This window comes from Rhinolophus ferrumequinum, chromosome 8 (assembly GCF_004115265.2).
Source record: "Rhinolophus ferrumequinum isolate MPI-CBG mRhiFer1 chromosome 8, mRhiFer1_v1.p, whole genome shotgun sequence".
Taxonomy (NCBI): Eukaryota; Metazoa; Chordata; class Mammalia; order Chiroptera; family Rhinolophidae; genus Rhinolophus; species Rhinolophus ferrumequinum.
The window spans coordinates 46,437,398-46,457,124 of NC_046291.1; the positions used below are offsets into that span (position 1 = coordinate 46,437,398).

Sequence of the window (19,727 nt, forward strand, 5' to 3'; positions counted from 1 at the left end):
AATATGAAGAAGTCATTTTTTTTTAGATTTCAAATTTAAAAAGGAACATTATAAGGTACGTCCTGCTCCTGTGTTAATTAGCAACTTGCGTAGGCTGCTCACCTCCAAAGAGGTTAAATTTTAAGATCAAAGTGTCATCAGTCCTCAGCTGAGTCAAGGATCTTAGTTGCTTGGGTTGAAATATAACATTTAGACGTCAGTGATTCAGTGAGATGGTGCCTGACTAGCCTTGCAAAGTTAACAGTTATTGGTTTTCTTTATGTTTTATAAATGGATTCATTTTCTAGATAGACCATGATATATTCATGATGAGCTCATTTTTTAAATTATCTATTTATTAATTAGTTCAGTTAATTCTTATGATAAATGTTACTATTTTCAGAGAAGGCACAAAGTAATATGTTTGAACATAACTTTTATATGGCACTGATATTTTCTAAAGTTTTATGAGGAAAATGGTTTTGTGACCTCATAATAGTTTAGATTTAGGGAATAAGGGCAAAAATATTGCTATCTAGGCAGTTCGAATAACATTTCATTTATAACTCGGCTACAGGAATTGCTTAAAACTGATTTATGTATAGTTTGAATAGATTTTAGGGAAGAAAACTGTCTTTGTGGAGCGTTGAAAGGAATAGATTCATTTAGAAAATTTTGTGAAATAGAGTTCCTTAAAATGGTGGCATCAGGGTAAAGTATTTATGGGACAAATAGTTTTTACATACCCAAGTTAGCAATTTTTTAACAATTCTCTGTTGGTTATGATTTAGCCTATAGTATAATGCATAATGGCACTTTGCAATAAGGTATATGGGTGTATGTGAAACTGAGAGTCCTTGTGACTTCGAATAAATTTAGTTTTAAATACTAGCTCTGGAAATCACCTCTCTCTTTTTTTTTCTCTCTCTCTCCCTCCCCCTCTCCCTCCTTCTCCCATCTCCCTCTCAGAGACTAAGCCTTTCCCCCATAATCAGCAACCCCTGAGGCAGCAGAAGACAGTAGCTGGGACCTAACTAATAGGCCCTCTGGCAAGCTAAAGATAACATCTTGACCTAAGTTATGTTTCTTCCTGAGCCCTAAGGTAGACCGACCCCCTGGCTACTTTCCCATGAGACTAGAGAGGGGAACTCCGGAAAGGACCTCAGCACTCTCTTCAAGTCCTGAAGAAATGATTCATCACTCTTACCTCACCTGCAACCGCTCAGCTCCCAACACAACTCAGAACCCCTAAGCCACGGTGTCTTGTGATTTTGCCCTGTATAATCTGTCACCTACACTCCATTGGGGAGCCAGGTCTTTGAGCTCACCTGGGTCTCCAGGCTTGGTGCCATTCCCTTAAAATAAACCTTTAGTTTCTTTGCTGAAAACTCCTTTTCGTGTCTCACTTGGCTTCCACGCCCACAGGCAAGTGAACCCCCTTGAGCTGGTAAAATAAAGGAGTCCTTCATGGCATACTGTATACATAGAACGAGTATCTATTTTTATGATCATACCCTGTGCTATAACTCCTTTTCTGAATTTTAAACTTTCAACTAGTGAACACAACAAATATGGACAAGTCTCTACTTGCTCCTTCCTTTCTATAGAGTTCCATGCCAACTTAGATCAATGGAACTACTCAAAGCCCCAGAGTTTTCGCACCAGCAGAAATCCCTCACAAGCCTGGAGCCTTTCTTTATCTGAATGCTTCATTCCTCGTGGCACAGTGCTATCTACCTCAGTCAGTTCTTTCTCACACTTACCCCCTTTTCCTTAGTGTTTGCCCAATTATTACCCGAATCTTGTTCTCCTCTTTCTTCTATGAGAGTATCTTTTTCTTTCTTCTAGTTGAGAACTGTATGCATTGTAATAATTACAATGAGTATGAAAATGCTGGTAATACCGGTATTACTAAAATGAAAAATTACATATACTAAAGTAGAACGGAACAAGATAAGAAGCCAAGACTATCTTAATCATCAGGTTCTTGAGGTACTGAAAGTCTTCTTTCAAATCTTCACTTAGTTTATAATCTGTCACTTCGCCCTTAACTAAATAAGTGAAGAAAAAAAATCAGCACTTAAAAGTAAACAGAATTGTATCTTAGTTCGTTTCACTCTTTGCTATTTTTTCCAATATTAGTTTACCATATATTGTATTTCTGTTATTTTGTATTTTAGATGTTCTGCATTTCAACCTCATCAAAGATTAAATTGATGTTTATGGGCTAATCTGGAAACCTAAATACAATTTCTTTCACTACATCTGTAAGAAAATATGTTCAAATTCCCGTTGGCTGACTTATAAAGGGGCTTTTGGAGCACAACCTAATGTAAGTTGCAGACGTACTGTGTTTTTAGTCTTTGTTACTTACCTCCTCCCCAGGTTAGGACATGTGTCTATTTACAGGTGGTCAGCTCCGTATGTATTATATATACACTTTTTTCCACTTCTAGGTTCATAACACCATTTATTCCTTCCTTCCTTCAGTAGATATTTGAATGCCTGTTATGTAAAATGTGCTATTCTAGGCCTAAAGGATATCCAGAAATAAAGATACGGCCCTCACAGAGCTCACACACTGTTGGGGAAACAGACCTAAACCAAATGATTGCACAAATACCTATAAAATACACTGGTGATAGGTCCTATGAAGGGAGGTTACACAGCACTATTTGAGCATGTAACCTGAGATCTGTCTTGTCCCCACGGTCAGACTGGTTCCTTGCAGAGAGCAGTACTCCAGCTAAGATCTTAGGGGTGAGCAAGCATTAAAAGAGAAAAGGTGTTGAGAGGTGATGGGAGGAGGGACAAGGATGGAGAAGAAAGTGCTCCAGATAAAGGGCACACATGTTCAAAAACCATATTTGCTCAGTTAGGTACTCCAGATGAATTTTTCTGCGAGTGACCACTGAGTAGCTGGGGGACTTTTAGCTTAAACCACATCATGAAAATTAATTGTAATCATACTAGAAAATAAGAAGGCACGTATTTCACAAGTAATTATGCCTTCCTTTTTGTTTTTTCTAGTGTGAAGTACTCCTTAAGCCCTGACAACTATCTTGAAGATGGAATTATGAATATGGCAACTTTTCTACGGGGCTTTGAAGACAAGGGGATAAAGAATGACAGGCCTGAGGACCAGTTGAGTAAAGAGAAAAAGAAAATTCTGTTCTCCTTCTGTGACGTGTGCAACATCCAGCTAAACTCTGCAGCCCAGGCCCAAGTCCATTACAACGGCAAGTCCCATCGCAAACGCGTCAAGCAGCTGAACGATGGCCAGCCCCAGCCCGCCGCTCAAGGTGGGCCGCTGCTGGCCTGCCCCAGCACCAACACCAGCACAGGTAGGCGGGAGCGCCCTGGCTCCATTTGCTACTGGGAAAGGCTTCTGTTTTAGAAAATGAAGGCTTTAGAGCAAAACTTACCTTTTACCTTACAACTACTACCGTAATAATACGTATTTTTTTCCACACAGGTAAAATCCAATTTGTTACTTCTTAGTATATGTATTTATTATTAATATATATCTATTAGATGCACACACATACACACACACACACACAGAGAATTTGTATATTGGACCATAGGCTTGGTTCTGTATCCCTATAATATGTGAATATTTCTGAAGGTATTTTGAAACGTGTTTAAAATGGATCAGTGATATCAATATTTTCCTCCTCTCTGCAAAATCAGGCTTGGGTTTCCTTTGTCTGCTTTCTGTTGGGGAGCATACTGCTTGATAGTATATAAAACGCTGCAGCTCTATTTATAACATCCCTCGATGCAGAAAAGGAGCATTAATCTTGTGTGTTAGACTCCTTACATTCTTTCAGGAAGTTGTCAGCCACAGCTGCTTGCAAATGGGTGGTGTTCTAACAATAGGATCAGGCGTTGCCAAAACCAACAAGCCTTACCCCTGAGATCCTGGCACCACTGCAAGCACTTTCCCTTGGCTCTGCCTCTCACCCTTTCACTTAGGAATTCTTGCTTTCCGGCATCTGCCCTGGATTCTAAACAGCCTTTCAAAGTCCTTTATCTTATCCTTGGGCAGCGAGTCCTCCTCCACGTTGCAGCCACTGGGTGTCTTCACTGAGATGCAACTGAAGAAAAATGTGAAATTTACTGTTATCCGTAGTGAAGGTTTCTACAAAAAGTGGGCCTCCTACCCAGGTTTACAGGAAGGCCAAGGTAAGCCTCCCCCTAAACGTGGGTGGAGAGCTCCAAATCCCACTCCAGCCAGTTTGCTCTGGTGGTGAGGCTGCAGCCTGGAGGGAGATGGTACACAGCCGCCCTTCGTTGGAATTTTCCTCAGTGCTGTTACGTAGTTTTAGATTTTGTGAAGTGATGCCATTATCCTTATTACGTGCCACTGTAAATTGTTGTGTGTGCTGCAGATAAAAAGAAAGTTTATATTTCAAGGTGCCCTAACTACTTTTTTACCTGGTATGTGATATAATTTCATAAGTTATTTACCCAATCGATACTTACCATGCTGTGAAAGACTTAGAGGAACTTATAAGATATAAGATACACACTTATTAAAGTAATGAAAAATTACTTTTTCATTTTGCATGAATATATTATTATGATAATTATAAATATTTACAGATACATTAATGCATTTGTATTTACATATTAAAACTGTAGTTGGTGATAGGTTAAAAAGTGATTACTGTCTTATAGCTAAATCAGAGAGCAATTAGCCCTAAGTAAAGGTTTGCGTTACGTCTGTAAGAGTCCAAACATCTATGCCTAAAGTGAGGTGAACCTGTGGCTTCTGCTAAGTAGCAATATTCATAGCTAACATTAATACAGCATTTTTTCTGGTCCACTTTCTGGTCCTAAGAACTTTATAGGAATTTTCTTGTCTAGTGTTGTCATCAGCCCTGAGGTAGGTACTATGATTATCCGTAATTTACAGACTAGGAATGGAAGCATAGAGAGATAAAATCATTGTCCAGGTTCATATGGTATAGAAATGGCAAATCTGGACTTCCAACTATCTTTAATGGTGAAGCCATTATTCTTTGTCACTATTTTGCTGTTGTTTCTTACCATGCAATAACAATCAGGTTAAATTCTGACTTATGTGTTGTCATGTATCTGTGGTCACAAATGGTTGCTTAAATAGCAAACTGACTAACTTTGATGGATCTTGAAAACAGACAGGTAAACTCCAATTCATTAATTTCTCCATTGTTCTCCCATGCTAAGGAAATTAGCTGGCTGACATAAAATAAATTTAGCAAATATATACACAGATAATTACTAGTATATTCTATAAGTAAAACATAGCTCATCATCTAGTAGAACACGAGGTATTAATGTATAGAACAATGGGCAAGAAAATGAGACAGCTTTTCAAGTCTGTGTATTAGTCTGTGTGAATGACAATTTTATATATTGATAATATAGCAATAATCCATTCTCAGAAGGCTTACGTTAGCATGTGATTAAGACAAGTCATTTAACCCTTGAAAGTGATTAGTATTAATCCTCCCACCTGAAAAAAAAAAGAGTAGGTATAATAATTACTTCTTCTCTTTGAAATTGAAATTAAACATAGATGTATGTGCAAAGATGATCATGACATGATTTATAATTCCACCTGTTAGGTGTACCCTGAATGTCCAATAGCAGAGAGGTTAAATACCTAACAGTACGCTTATAAGATGAAGGACAGAAACCATAGTCATTAAAAATCATATTTCTGAGGACTACGTAATGATGGGAAATTGTCCGTGATATCATGCTAAGTGAAACAGCAGAAACTTAAGTGGGGTATACCTCAGTGTTGCTATGTGTACACGTGCACGTTATCTGGTGTTTAGAGTTTCAACTCAATGAGAAGCAAGCCTAACATCGTTTTATTTTTTCAGCCACTTTCCTCGGTTTTGATCTATCAAACGTCTGTTTCCTGCTGGGTAGCAGCTCCCTTAACACCTTCTCAGCCCATAACTTCTCACTTTTGTATATTCAGAGGGACTCTGATTTAGAAGATTCAGTTCTATGTATAAAAACATCCATGTCATAACCAAATGAAGATTTGGCCAGGCAGACCCTGGGGTTTAGAGTGGAGGGTGGGGCCCAGTCAGCTCTCATGCTGCCCTTCTCTTTGCCTGCCCTTCTGCCCAGGTGCTGGGGAACCACGGAGGGATGGTTGGGTGGAGGTATCCTCACCTTACAGCCTTGGCAAGGTTGCAATGCTATTCTTGGTAGGTGACTGCTATTCTTGTTGTCTCAGTGGGTCACAGCGTGCTCCTAACAGACCCCGTGGTCCCTTAGGCATTGCGAGTCCCTGAGACTTAGCTGCATCTTTCAGCTTACCCCCAGTGGATAATAAAAGGCTCCGTTCCTCAACTGCATGTGCCTCTTTGTCTCACATTGTGGCAGCCCTGGCAAGATTGTGGATTGTGTCCTCTGTTCTCATCTGTGTACCAACTGTTGGGGCTTGAGGGCATGACAGAATCCACCTGACAACTAACATCCCTCTTGAAAACCTAGAGCTGCTGGGGCCCAGGCAGATGGACGTGGAGTGAGGTGTAGGGGCTCCTCCATAGTTTTTTCCCCTGCTCAGGAAGCACAGGGGACACTGGCAAGCTCACTGACAAAGCAAGTACCTAGTTAGGGAAAAAAAACGCTAGTCTCCTTTTTTGTGCCCCTTCCTTGACTGTCAGGGGTGTTAGGGGCTGAATTGTGTCCCCCAAAACAAGGTATATTGGAGTTCTAATCTTCAGTACTTGAAAATATAACCTTATTTGAAGATAGAGTCTTTACAGAGGAAATTAGTTTACACTGAGGTCGTTAAGGTTAGGTTGAACCTAATCCAATGTGACAGATGTCCTTATAAAAGGGGAATTTGACATAGAGACAGACACAGACAGAGGGAAGATGATGAGAAGAGACAAGATGGCCATCTGCTAACCAAGAAGAGAGGCCTGGAACCTACCCTCTCCTCAGAGTCCCCAGAAGGAACCAGCCCTGCAACCCCTTGATTTCGGACTTCTGGCCTCAGAACTGGGAGATGATAAATGTCTATTGTGAAGCCACCCAGCTTTTGGTATTTGGTGACAACAGCCATAGAGGTTAATAGAGGGAGGAACAAAGTAGCCTGTCTCCTCCCCAAAGGAGAAAAGATGTGTCCGTAGAGATAACCTTCCAAGGACTATTAATTTCAGAGGTAACTTCCCCTCCTCCCTGTCAGTCTTAGTCTAGTGGTGGCGTTGGTAGGGGTGGGAGTGCGGTTCACAGGGTGGTGGCTGAGACTTGAGTAATTTCTCAGAATAAGTACTGACTGCTAACCACTTGCAGTTCTAGTTAATGAAATTAAACTAAAAATCAGTAATAGAAAGCCAACAGGAAAATTAAACAACATATCTCTTAAATAATGCATGAGTCAAAGAGGAAGACCCAAAAGAAATACGAAACACATAGAACTGGGTGAAAATGGAAAAACAACATATCAACATATGCAGAATGTAATTAAAACAGTGCTGAGAGAGAAATTTATAGCACTAAGTGCTTATATTAGAATTGAGAAAAGGTCTCCAACAAATAAATCCCTACCTTAAGAAGCTAGAAGAGAAAAAACAAAGCCAGTAAAACTTGAGAAATCTGAGTAAGATTGGTAGATTGCATTCCTGTCAACCTCCTGATTGTGATATTACTCTGTAGTTTTACAGAATGTTCCCATCCGTGGAAACTGGAAAAAGTGTTCAAGGAAACTCTCTGTAGTGCTGTCATGCGTCGTGCGGGGAGGCCTGCGGGGACCCTGCTCCCGCTCCCCACACAAGAACGCAGGATATGGCTAGGCCAAAAAGGAACACCCACGGAGCCATAGGTAGGGGAGCCACACCACTATACTCTCGCTGGCGGCTGGGTTGGAGACACAGGAACCAGGAGCAACACAATTCTCAACCCTCACTGCGCCGCTTGCAGGCTCAGCCACCATCCTCTTGCTAGCCCCCATCTGCTGCTAGCCTGGCCACGGCAGTTATATTAGTGCCCAATGGCTCACTGGTCACAGCTGACGGCCAACTAGCCACAGCTGATGGCCATTTGATCACAGTCGACGGCCATTTACTACCTGAGCCAGCACCTTTACTATGTGAGGCCGAGAGCCCGGAAACTGCTTTTTGGGGCTCTGTCCCCACAAGTGCTTCATACATCTGTATGTGAATCTCTAGCTATCGCAATAAAAATTTCAGTTAAAAAAAGAGTCATGATAAAGGTGACCGTCTAAAATGCCCAGTCTTCTAATAGCATTATCAGAGGTGATAATGAACAAAAATTGGAGGGTTTGGCTTTTAAAAAATTATCAAATGTCTACTTTACAGAGATTACTAAAATAATCTTTTTTAAGATAAGTGTCAAGAGAAGATAGATTTCGAAATAAATTAATGGCAATGTGATATGCTGAGAACAATGATAGATCTACATATAAGCTAGGTGTGGCACGGAGCAAGGAATGGTTAACTTTGAAAAGGTCAGGGAAGGCTTCCTGGAGGAGATGATATTTTAGGTGAATATTCAAAGTTGAGTTTCAAGTTATTCAAGGGAAAAACAACATCCCAGGTAGAGGGGACAGCAAACCAAATGCATGTAGGAATAAACTACGAATAGTTGATTATTATTGGAGTAAAAGAAGGTCCCTCTGTCAAAGTAGAAAATAGTTGTAACAGGAAGAAATCTTCCTTGTCTTGTGGGTACAGAGGCATAGGAAAAAACACAGTTGCCCAGACACACACATAGGAAAAATAAGGGATAAGGGACAGCTGCTAGAATTCAGAGCTCTCCTCAGTTCTCTTTCTCTCTCACTCTGGTTTATCACCTGGGGCCTCCCCATCAAGTCCAGACTTCCTAGCTTAGGTGTTTTTCCAGGATTCCACGAGACTGTACAGAGGTTATTTTCCATGACCTACTTACACATATGTTTTCTATGTTTGTCGGCTAGCGACGCTCATCCTGCCCTTTGATATCAAAGGTTGAGACCTATTCTTTATCCTGGGTGCCTCCAGCTGTAATATTTCCCCACCATTCCTATCCCATTCACCATTCTCATTCTCATTCCCTGAGATGGATCTGAATTTCAGAAGTTGAAAGCAACTGGTATGTGAATGACTGATAATCTAACACAGTGGTTCTCAAATTTTAGCATGCATCAGAATCACCTGAAAGGTGATTTAAAATAGATTGCTGGGCTTCATCCCAAGAGTTTCTGATTCAGTAGGTCTGGGGTGGAAGCTGAAAACTTGCATTTTTAACAAGTTCTCAGATGAAGAGGAAGCTGCTGGTCCGAAATCACACTTTGCGAACACGAATCTAACCCATCAAGGAGGATTTAGACCCAGAAAAGGGGCTTCTTACCTTAAATAAATCTGTAACTGGGAGATCAGAAAAGAGAAAGGTGGCCTTCTTGTGTTCCTTGCCTTCTCCTGGGGCATCCCCCGACCCAGGGAAAGAGAGGGACAATGTCATGGAAATAGAGTGATACAGCCAGCCTCTCCCCCCACAACCCCATCTAACAATCCACACCCCTAACTGGGAGCTTTAGAAGTAATTTTGCACCTTCGACAGTATCATAAAAACAGTGAAGGCAGACTGAAAGGCTGCAGTGAAGTGGATGAATGGGGTCTCAACTCGTGGCAGGTATTGTGCTAAGTGGGTTACCTTGTTGGAATCCTCATAACAGATTTATGAGGAAGGTACTATTATTATTACATACAATGTGGATGAGGAATAAAGAGGTTAGGTAACAGCTGGCTTGGTAGAAGTCGGCCTGATTCTGTGGCCTGAGTCCTTACCGTGGTGTCGTTGTTTTTCATCTGTAGATACGTTAGGTTGAGCAGAAACTACCTGGTTTGTGCTTCCAGGTTACTTTCGTCTATGGATATGTTAGGTTGAGCAGAAATTACCTGGATTGTGCTTACAGGTTACTGCTCCAACAGTGTACCTGCTATGGAAGGTGAATCAGAAAATGAGAGGATGTAAGTTCTGTTTCTGGAGGCAGCGTGTTTGTGTGGAAAGGCCGGCTTTTGCTATTCAGAGCCTTTCCCCACATATAAATCAGCGATATGTGATGCTCTGATAACCCCCTCCCTTCCATTCAGAAACAGGTAAATCACCAGATAGAGTAACACATGTTAACTTTATATTTTATTCTCCTTGTGTCCTCAGGAATGTTTGTGCCTGTCATGGAGAATAAAGTGGCTCCAAGGATTATGATGGGGAGGCTTGCTTGTATTCTGGGGCGTTGGGGATCCGTTTTTCCTCAGAATGGAAGGAAGTCTCTCTTAAGGGGAACTCTGATCCTGCCCTTGCCATTGGTTTGGCAGAAAACAATATTTAAAACTATGAAATATCAGGCCCAGAGTATGGAGGTTCTGCTGGATTGTGGTAAGAGAGACCATTTGTACTCGGTCTGAGGTGTACTAGAGATAGAGGTTATTATGAAAAGACTGAAATAATGACTTCAGTCATCACAACCCGCAAGATAGGTCTAATTTTCCTCATATTTCAAATTTAGAAACTGAGAATTAGAGCGATTTGGAGGCCTTTCCTAAGGCCACACAAAACTTCAAAGTCTAAGATCTTTCATTCTACATTACCTCTTATAGCTTTTAAAACATATTCTTCACAAAGTGAAAATGAAAAGAATTCATGACTGTTTTTTCATTAGCTAATGTTTGTTTTTTCCCTGTTGCATGCTAACTAAAATGTGCATTTTCTTTCTCACTTTCAATTAATTCCAAAATAATTTCTAATCATATTTGAGGTTAAGCTTTTAAGACTAAGCAGGAGTAAGTCAAGCAAAGAGAGTGGAAAAACATGATGCAAAGGGAGTAAAGAGAATGTTTAAAATCTTAAATTGAGAAAAAGCTTGGTATGTCTAAAAAGCTGAGATATGGCTGAAACTGAGTGAGAGAACTAGGAAGAAAAATAAGAGAAGTTGGGAAGGTAGGCAGTAGCCATTAGAAAATTTTTTTAGAAAAATAATACTTTATTTTAATCATGATTCTGTGGGTCAGAGACTGGGGCTGATCTCAGCGAGGTTGTTCTTATCCTGGACTCACTGGAGGTCGCTCACACAGACGCAGGCAGCTACACATCAGCTGGGTTGGGTGGCCTAAGATGGCCTCCCACAGGCGTCTGGCATTTGGTGCTGACTGTAGGCTGGGTCACGCTCACCGGTAGACTCTCCTCTTAGAGTTGCTTTGACTAAGCTTCATTACACAGAGGTCACAGGTAGCGCTGCAAGACAACAAAGCAGAAACTGCAAAACACTGCACTCTTTTGGTCAGGGCTAATCACAAGACCAGTCCAGATTTCAGCTGTGGGAAAACAGACTCTGCCTCTTCATGTGAAAAGTGGCATCTTTTATTTGGTCTTGGGAATTTTGAACTGAGTTTAAATATATTTTAAGTTGAGGACACTTAGGAAGTGGGGAGAGAAGATAAGGGTGATAAAATCAGGGGACTTTGGGGCAGGAAGTAGAGATAGTGGTTTGGAGGTGGAAATGGAAAGCAAGACTGGAAGATGGGTTGTCAGCTGGAGCATTGTATGGAGTGTTCTTTTCTTTGTTGCTATATTCCGTGTTTCTCTTTGATGAGTCCAGGATCGTCAGCTGTTTTTTACCCACCTCCCTTCTAATGATTTCTTACTTTTATTCCTATTCTACATTGAAGAACAGCTTATAGAGTCAAGTCACTGTGATAGGTATTATGACTATCAAAGTACAAGGATGGGCTTTAAATACAATGGTGAAATTCTTCCCACTGCATCTCATATATATTTAAAATGTGAAATTTCTCCTTCAAAGTGTTTTCTCATTTTTGAACCTCAGAACTTAAACTTGAAATTGTAACACTATAGAATCACCACAAGATGGTGCCACAAGTACATTGAAAGTAAGATATTTTTCTTATTCCTAATCCCACAATATTTTGCTGGAATTTATTAATGAGTATGGAGGGCAAAAAAATACTTATAAATGTGTGCGGATATATGTGACATGCAAGTGTTGGCAAGAGCATGATCATTTGACATACTTTTTATGAACATCTTCCATGTGTTAGGCAGAATCTATAGGGGAGATATCAGTGTGGGGTGTGTGTGTGTGTGTGTGTGTGTGTGTGTGTGTGTGTGTAAGAGAGAGAGAGAGTGAGAGAGAGAGAGATGGATGGATGATATTTTTCTCCAGTTTTCAGGAATAAAAATTATTACTTAAGTATCTACTATTGCACTCTGGAAAAATTATAGTTCATTTTAAGAGATATTAGATACAAGCATAAATGTTTAATGATGCAAACATAGGTTTGTGTGATAAATGTAGAGATATGACTAGAATTCGTCAATATGATAATGTATTATACTTTTGCAGTAGAAACATATGGTTTTAAATGCTTGCTTTTTCTTCATTTTTGTTGAGTCAGTTTGCCATTTATCATTTAACCAAGAAATGTTTTGCAAAATATAAGTAACATGGTGAAAGTATAACAAATCCTTAGAGAAGTATCAGTGAGTATCTACCAGTGAGTGCACTAAGTAAATAAAACATTTCAGTGTGGAGGAAGGTAGGTTAAATGATTTATAATGCATTTATTTCCCTAGATACTTTAATTATAAGTCCACAAAAATCTTTTCATGGAATAATTATATAGCCCTTTTTTTATGACTTCCTACACTATTTCATGAAAAGGCAGACTTAGAAGGGGAAAAGGTCTTGGTCAAAATATACAAAACTGGATCCTTGGAAAAGGGTATTTGATTTCCTTGGTATAAATCTCAGATCCTTATGAGAGAGCCCAGGAATTGTCTCTTATTTGGAATAATTCAGACCTAGTGATGATACAGAAGGAATATCGATATACATTTCAGAGTCTTTGTCTTACCCAGGATTGATCACTGTACATTTTTAAGTATTTTACTAAATCTGAATTTTATTCTCAAACAAGAATAAAGTTATTCTCCACATCTGTACTCCCCATGTAAATTTAACTGAGATTTATGTTCTAGAGTGTATAAAGATTGAGCTTCCCTGTGAATGAGAGAAGAGCAACTTGGAAATAGGATGAAGATTCAAGTTAAAACTCGAACCCCCAAAATGCTTTGAGATAGAGCCCAATCTTTTTGGATGGTATTAGAAATCTAAAATTACACCTAAGGTAAACCTGAAAAAGTCATTATAGAATAGCTTCATGTTTTTTCTGTACATGTGGTTTAAAATGTCGATTATATAAGTATAGACTCGAAGGAATCATATGTAAGTTATGAGTTTGAATGGGACTTAAAAAAAACAAAGAATTAGAAAGACATTTTTAGTGGACTGATAGTCTTTTATTTTACGAATGCTTTGGACTATAAACTTTTTTTCCCTTCCCTTTAAATCATCTTTTTTTTAAAAAAAAAATTAGTTTCAGGTGTACAAAACAACATAATGATTAGACATTTACACCCCTCAACAAGTCTACTTCCCATCTGACATCATACACAGCTATTACAATATCATTAACTATATTGTCTGTGCTGTACTTACATCCTGTGACTACTTAATTATAGTTGACATTCAGTATTATTTTATATTAGTTTCAGGTGTACAGCCCAGTGGTTAAGCATTTATATAATCTGTGAAGTGATCTCCCCAATAAGTCCAGTACCCATCTGACACCCTACATAGTCTTTACAACATTACACTGTAAATTTTTAGATATATGTATTAGCAGATAATATTTTATAATATCATGTCTTGGTTTTTAGATTTTAAAAACCAAGTACTAATACCATTCAGTGTGGAAACTGAATCATAGGCAATTATGGTAAGTGTTTGGGTGGCTGAATGATTTGACTCATCAAAGTCCCACTTAAAATCTTGGTGTCTTCTTATAATAGAAATATAACCTATTTTTTCCCCCGTGTGTGTGTGTGTTTATTACCTATTTTAAACTAATCTAGGGAGAAAAGCTTTTGATCGCAGGCTCAATAGAAATTCAAAATTGGTAGGTTCATTTTCTCACTGGGGGGTGAATATGTTGTCACTTTGACCAACTTTCTTCATAAAGATTTTCAACTTTCATACTTTTACAGTATCAAATCCAAGGAGGCTATTGAACATCCTAAGTTAGGCATCCCTGTGGAATGTTAAAACTGACCCTGGGATTGGTGTTTATCCGTGACACTTACAGTTTTCCTGGAGGTGGTTCTTAGTCCAACTGTGAAATGTGTTTGCTTTTCTCCTGATTATGTGAGGAGTTTGGAGGAACTGGGTGAGCTGGTTATCGTACTTTTTTATGGGCTGACTGTGATGGCATTTACATCATGTTGACGCACTTCATTTCAAGAGCCTACCCCCTGGTGAGCCTGCTTTGTAATCCAGACATCTTGTCCTACAGATGCTGTAAGTTAATTTTTTTCTGATGAGGACATGATATAAAAAGATCTAAGGAGATGCTGATTTTGATCCTGGGGAGTTTCCCACTCTAGGTAACCAGTTACTTAGAAGTTGCAATAATTCCATTAAACTACCAGTGCACTATTTTGGTTGCTAAAGAAAGAATTCACCAAATTATGTTGTACTTTCCAAAACCAATAAATGCAGTTTCCATCTTTCCATGGAGAATGACTTTGTGATTATATTCTAGATACTGAGATGAGAGCCCCACGTTATGCTATACTTTGTACAGTGAATAGGAAGACCAATGTTATAATAAACGCCTCTAAAACTCCACCCCACAGCAAGTTTGAACCCAAAAAGACACACAGGAAATGTTCTTCTTGGGGAATTACCTATAGTTTATGTTTTTAATAAAATTGTATATATTTAAGGTACACAACATGATTTGGTATACATTTACATAGTGAAATGATTACTACAGTGAAACCGATCAACTTATCTATCTCCTAACATAATCACTTTGGTGTGTGTGGTGAGAGCACCTGAAATCTACTCTCTTAGCAAATTTCCAGTATTCCGTGCAGTGTTATTAACTACCGCCATCATGTTGTACCATAGATTGCGAGCTTATTCATCCTACATAACTACAACTTTGTACCTTTTGACTACGACCTCTTAGAAGATGTTGAGTGATACAGGTCCAAAGTCTTAAATCTAGTGTCAATGCTATGTTAAAGTTTATTAATATACTTATTATAAAAAAGTATTTATTTAGGAAATATACTCATAGGAAAACTCCAGTGAATACAGCATAATACTTACGTTTCTTAGGAATATTTTTAAATGTATTTTAAAGTTAAACAATTTGAGTATTGAAGGTAAAGAATATAATACCCTTTCTATACAAGTGATTTTGAAGAATTCCTATACTATATACTATATAAAAATAAATATATAGTATATAAAATAATATATACTATATAAAAATGAAATAAGGCCCTTTACTTCATAAGGTGAAACTTATTTTTTGTTTCTGACATTCTCACATGGGTTGTTTAACATTATAGACATTTTGCTTTAGGGTACAATGAGAAGAGGGTGAGATCACCCAATATTATAAGCCTTTTTCTGAAAGTATGTTTTTCCTTTTAAAATTTCCTTTTGAAAATTATAAAGTAGGTTGTTAAAAAATGTTTATGTCAAGTACCTTTCACATTACTGTGTATGAGTTAGGTAATCAATGAGTGGTTGATACTATCTTTTTGTTTCGTTCTTTTTTTGGCACAGTAGTTCTGAATGGCTTCCTCTTCCCTTGCATTCCCATGCCCTAGTTTTGTCATTTTGCATTATAGCTACATCTCTGCTGTGCTTTGTGCCTTTATGGCATCTTCTCTTGTATTTTTGTCCATCCTCTTAAAGCAATGCTAATTTCCAAATCTCTTCCCCTAGCAAGAGAACATTTGCGTAGGTATCATTTCCCAATCCTTAACCTTATAACAGTTTAGGTAAGCATTTCTACAGGTTCTACAGGAATCTCTTACCTACAATTCCTGACATTCAAGAAGCGAGGAAAACAAGCAAGTTTTGTAATTCATATTGATGTGAGGTTAATGATCCTCTTTATCCCACCCAGCATTAATATGCACACGTTTCGCTACAGAAATGCTAATGTGTCTGACTATAGAGTGTTACCACAGCCCTCACTGGAGTTGTTATACAATTCATGGTATATGCAGAGTAGTATCTGTCTAAAATTTGGAAGCCTTTGAATTCTGAAATGGATCTGGCAGTAAGGGTATTAGATAAGAAGTCGAGGACCTATCATCAAATATTATGGTTTCATTTAAACTGTTATTACTAAGGAGCTGCATGAATGGTAATAAAAGAATTTTAGGCACAGTCTCTCATGGACTATTTTCCAGCATAAGAAAAGGATAGAGAGAGAGAGAGAGAGAGAGAGAGAGAGAGAGAGAGAGAGAGAGAGCAATTGCTGAATCAGTGATGTCCAGTATGATTTTTCACAGTACACTCAAATGTTGTCTTAGGGGCTTCATGAGGCACAAAACGAATAGAATTCAGACAGCATAAGTAGCTACATAAGATAAGGGCATTCTTCTGTTATGTGGGTACACACACACACACACACACACACACTCACACACACTCACACACATACGCTGCACGCGCACGCACTTGTGGTCATGTCCACTCATATATGTCTGTAACTATCTCCAAAGAAGGGTGTCTAACCAGTGGCTCATAAGGAGTCTCCTCTACACATAGGGACTGTGCCACAGGGATATTCATGGGTGTTCAATGTTTAACATTGCTCGGAACGCTGTGTTATGTAAATGTATGTTGTGGCATATTGCTGAGTTCTACACAGATATTAATATTTTGGATTGTGCTAAATGTGGCACTTGAGAGCGAGTAGTATTACTAGAACTGAACACAATCATTTACAGAAGATTCTCAAATCACGAATTGCTTTTATTGGCCCCTGATTTGCTTTGCTTTAGAGATTCAGTGAGAAAAAAACCCATTTTAAAAAAATGAATAGAGTTTTAAAGTGTGCTCTATCGATGTTATCTGCTAGGAATTCCTTCCAGTACTTTTTGTGATTTTTGATAAATGTTTTATGTCCTTTTTGCTTTTCACTTTGCATGCACACGTCAAAGCTCTGTCTCTTGTCTCAAATCATTGCTGCTACTTTCTGGGGTATAGCTACCTTGTTTCTTTTAAGATTATGTCAACTGGCTCTTGCATCTTATACTAATGAAAGAGAAAGGATGGTGAAAGGTAAAGATATAAATTTGGGGTGTCGGGTAGGGAATGTATAGATTTAACCATAGAGTTTTAAAAAATGTTAGTCAAAGACTATGGTGTTAAAAATATTCTCTATCTTGTATGTTTATTTTCTTGTTACACAGAATAGATTTAAATTTTTTATCATTTAAAAATTTGTTTTAGAGTAAAATTGATGGTGTTTTGCCTTGCTGCTAGCACAGCCCTGCACATTTTTATTATCATTATTATTTTAATTTAAAGACAGGCACACGGGGGGTTAAAGGATATTTAAACTTGCTCTTTAATGGATATCTGTGTCAAATAGATGGACTTGTGTGTGTGTGTGTGTGTGTGTGTGTGTGTGTGTGATAATTGTAATAGCCTCTAGTGATTTCATTTGTCTATAGAGAAGTCCAGGAACCTACAGCTATTTTGATTTTTGCAGCTTTTATGATAAGTCCACATAATACAGACTACTGATTTCTTCTCTGTATCCAGCTCATTGTTGAAAAGCCAGAGCTATTTTTAACATTTACACAATTTCAGTAGATGAGTCTTCATTCCACAAGGTTTGGTGCTAAATCTGTGGAGCCTTTCGTAATCATATCCTTTTTGTGGTTTGCTTGAATTTGATCACACTGGCTGATTTCATGCATTGATAATGAAGGCTTAGGTTGCCTGTTTCTCGGCTTAAATCCACCTCAGACTTGTAGGTTGACAGTGCTTCTGGTTTCAGCACGCGTGGAGATATAGAATTGAAATTGCTCTGCTTTCTTTACAAATGACTCAGAGTGTGCTTGTCCTTCCCTAAAATGTTGCCAGCGTGTAAAGGATTTTCAATGAGCAGTGCAATAAGCCAGCATCTGGGAAGGTTTGGAGCTGCACTGCTCTAGTGTGGTACTGTCATACAGATCATCGGGGCTGGAGCCAAGTCTCGGTAGCACCGAGCATTACACTGGTCACATACTGGAAGTTTTGTTCCTACAACTTGGTTGCTTGCGAAGCTGGTGGAAGCCCTGCCAGGATGTGGAGTGGACTTCCTAGCAGAGGTGAGGATTTTTATTCTAAAACTTGGATGCCAGGTTCTGCGGTCTCCGTAACAGATTGTTTCGTACACTATGTGGAATCTTGGGGAGTTATCAATTGTGTTTTTCACGTCGTGCTGACAGATCCGAAGGGGCAGCACTGAAGAGCAAAATATATGATTCTTTCATTTTATTGGGAAGTAACTCCTTAAATGGGTGTGATAGCATTCTTCTTTTTTTTTTCTTTTTTTCTGTGCTAGCTGTTTGCCGAGGACATCTTACCAGGAGGTGACTTCCTTTGCATTTTAAGCATTCAGAACAAATCAGTGATATTGTGCGGTTTGCTGTCATTACATTAAGTAGGTAATTAGCAGTGGTATTATGTGCTTCAGGTGTACAAAATAAAGGCTCTGAACTAAAGGAACTTGGTAGAATCTTTGACTTGAAAAATATATAGGAGGAAATAAGCGATGTTTACGAGATAACTAAGAAAGTAAATGAAATGCATTACATACTGGAGTTGACGCCTTGTTAAGCTTGACATCATTAATAATTAAAAGTTATGACCTGTCATGCACTGGACAATCTACAGTAATTGATTTCTGGAGATGGTATACTGAGTGAGAGGAGAAAATTAGCAGCATTTCCTCATAAAGCATGTTTTAATTTGATGTATGTTTTAAAGGTAGCAGATTTTATCATTTAAATGTAAACAAAGTACTGACACTCACCTGGGAAGTTAAATGACTAGATTGTCATGCCCAGAAAGGTTTGATGTGGTATTATAAGTATGGAGTATTTGAAAGCCAACTGGATAAGGGCAAACTCAAAGTTAGGCTCTGAGTAGATGGAGTCCTATTGCTCAGGCTCTTCTAAACTCTAATTCCTACACGATGAGAAGCTGTTTCTAAAGAAGAAAGGGCTGTGACAATTATGATGCATTCAAAAAGCAGTATGCTTATGAAGTGTCTGTTTAGTACGTTAGGTCTGCAGAGAAATCTATTTTTATTTGATTGGGAGCTAACATGGCACATGGGGAATGTATAGATGTGTGTGTTTGTGTGTGTGTGTGTGAGTGTGTGTTTCCTGCTAAATTTATTTGAGGCAGCTGTTTTATGGCTTTTAACTCTAAAGTTAAAGATAAGTGTGTATTTGTTTGACAGAAGATTCGAGAACCCCATTTACTGACAGTACATGTAAAGCTTGGCTAAGCAGACGCATCAGGAGCAAACCATTTGTGTTCGCCAATCTGTCTCAGCGAGTCCCAGGGCCACTATCTTGCTAGAAGCCACTGTGTGCTTTTGAAAGCATGAAATTAGTTTTACACTTTGCACATGGTTTCTCATTTAGCAGCTCTTTTTATGGTAATGGTCAATGTATGGTTCACTGCCAGGATTTCGGTGTTCTGTCAAAGCTGATAGCTTCTGCTAAGGTGTCTCTATGAGATAAATTTTTAAAAAGTAGAGTGGGGGCCAAGTGACCCAATTAGACCCTTAAGAAGAGACTCTTACCTTCAACCTAGTCTACTTTCTGAATGCACTGTCATT

At 38.7% G+C, this 19,727-nt stretch overlaps 1 protein-coding gene across 1 annotated transcript in view; it reads left to right on the top strand.

The window, feature by feature from the left end:
* The window catches only part of ZNF385B (zinc finger protein 385B), a 372,557-nt gene that overhangs the window by 99,668 nt on the left and 253,162 nt on the right, over positions 1 to 19,727 (top strand). The window contains 2 exon segments of the mRNA XM_033112713.1: positions 2,160 to 2,311; positions 3,010 to 3,323. Coding sequence (XP_032968604.1) covers positions 3,056 to 3,323 — 268 coding nt within the window. The 5' untranslated portion in view covers positions 2,160 to 2,311; positions 3,010 to 3,055.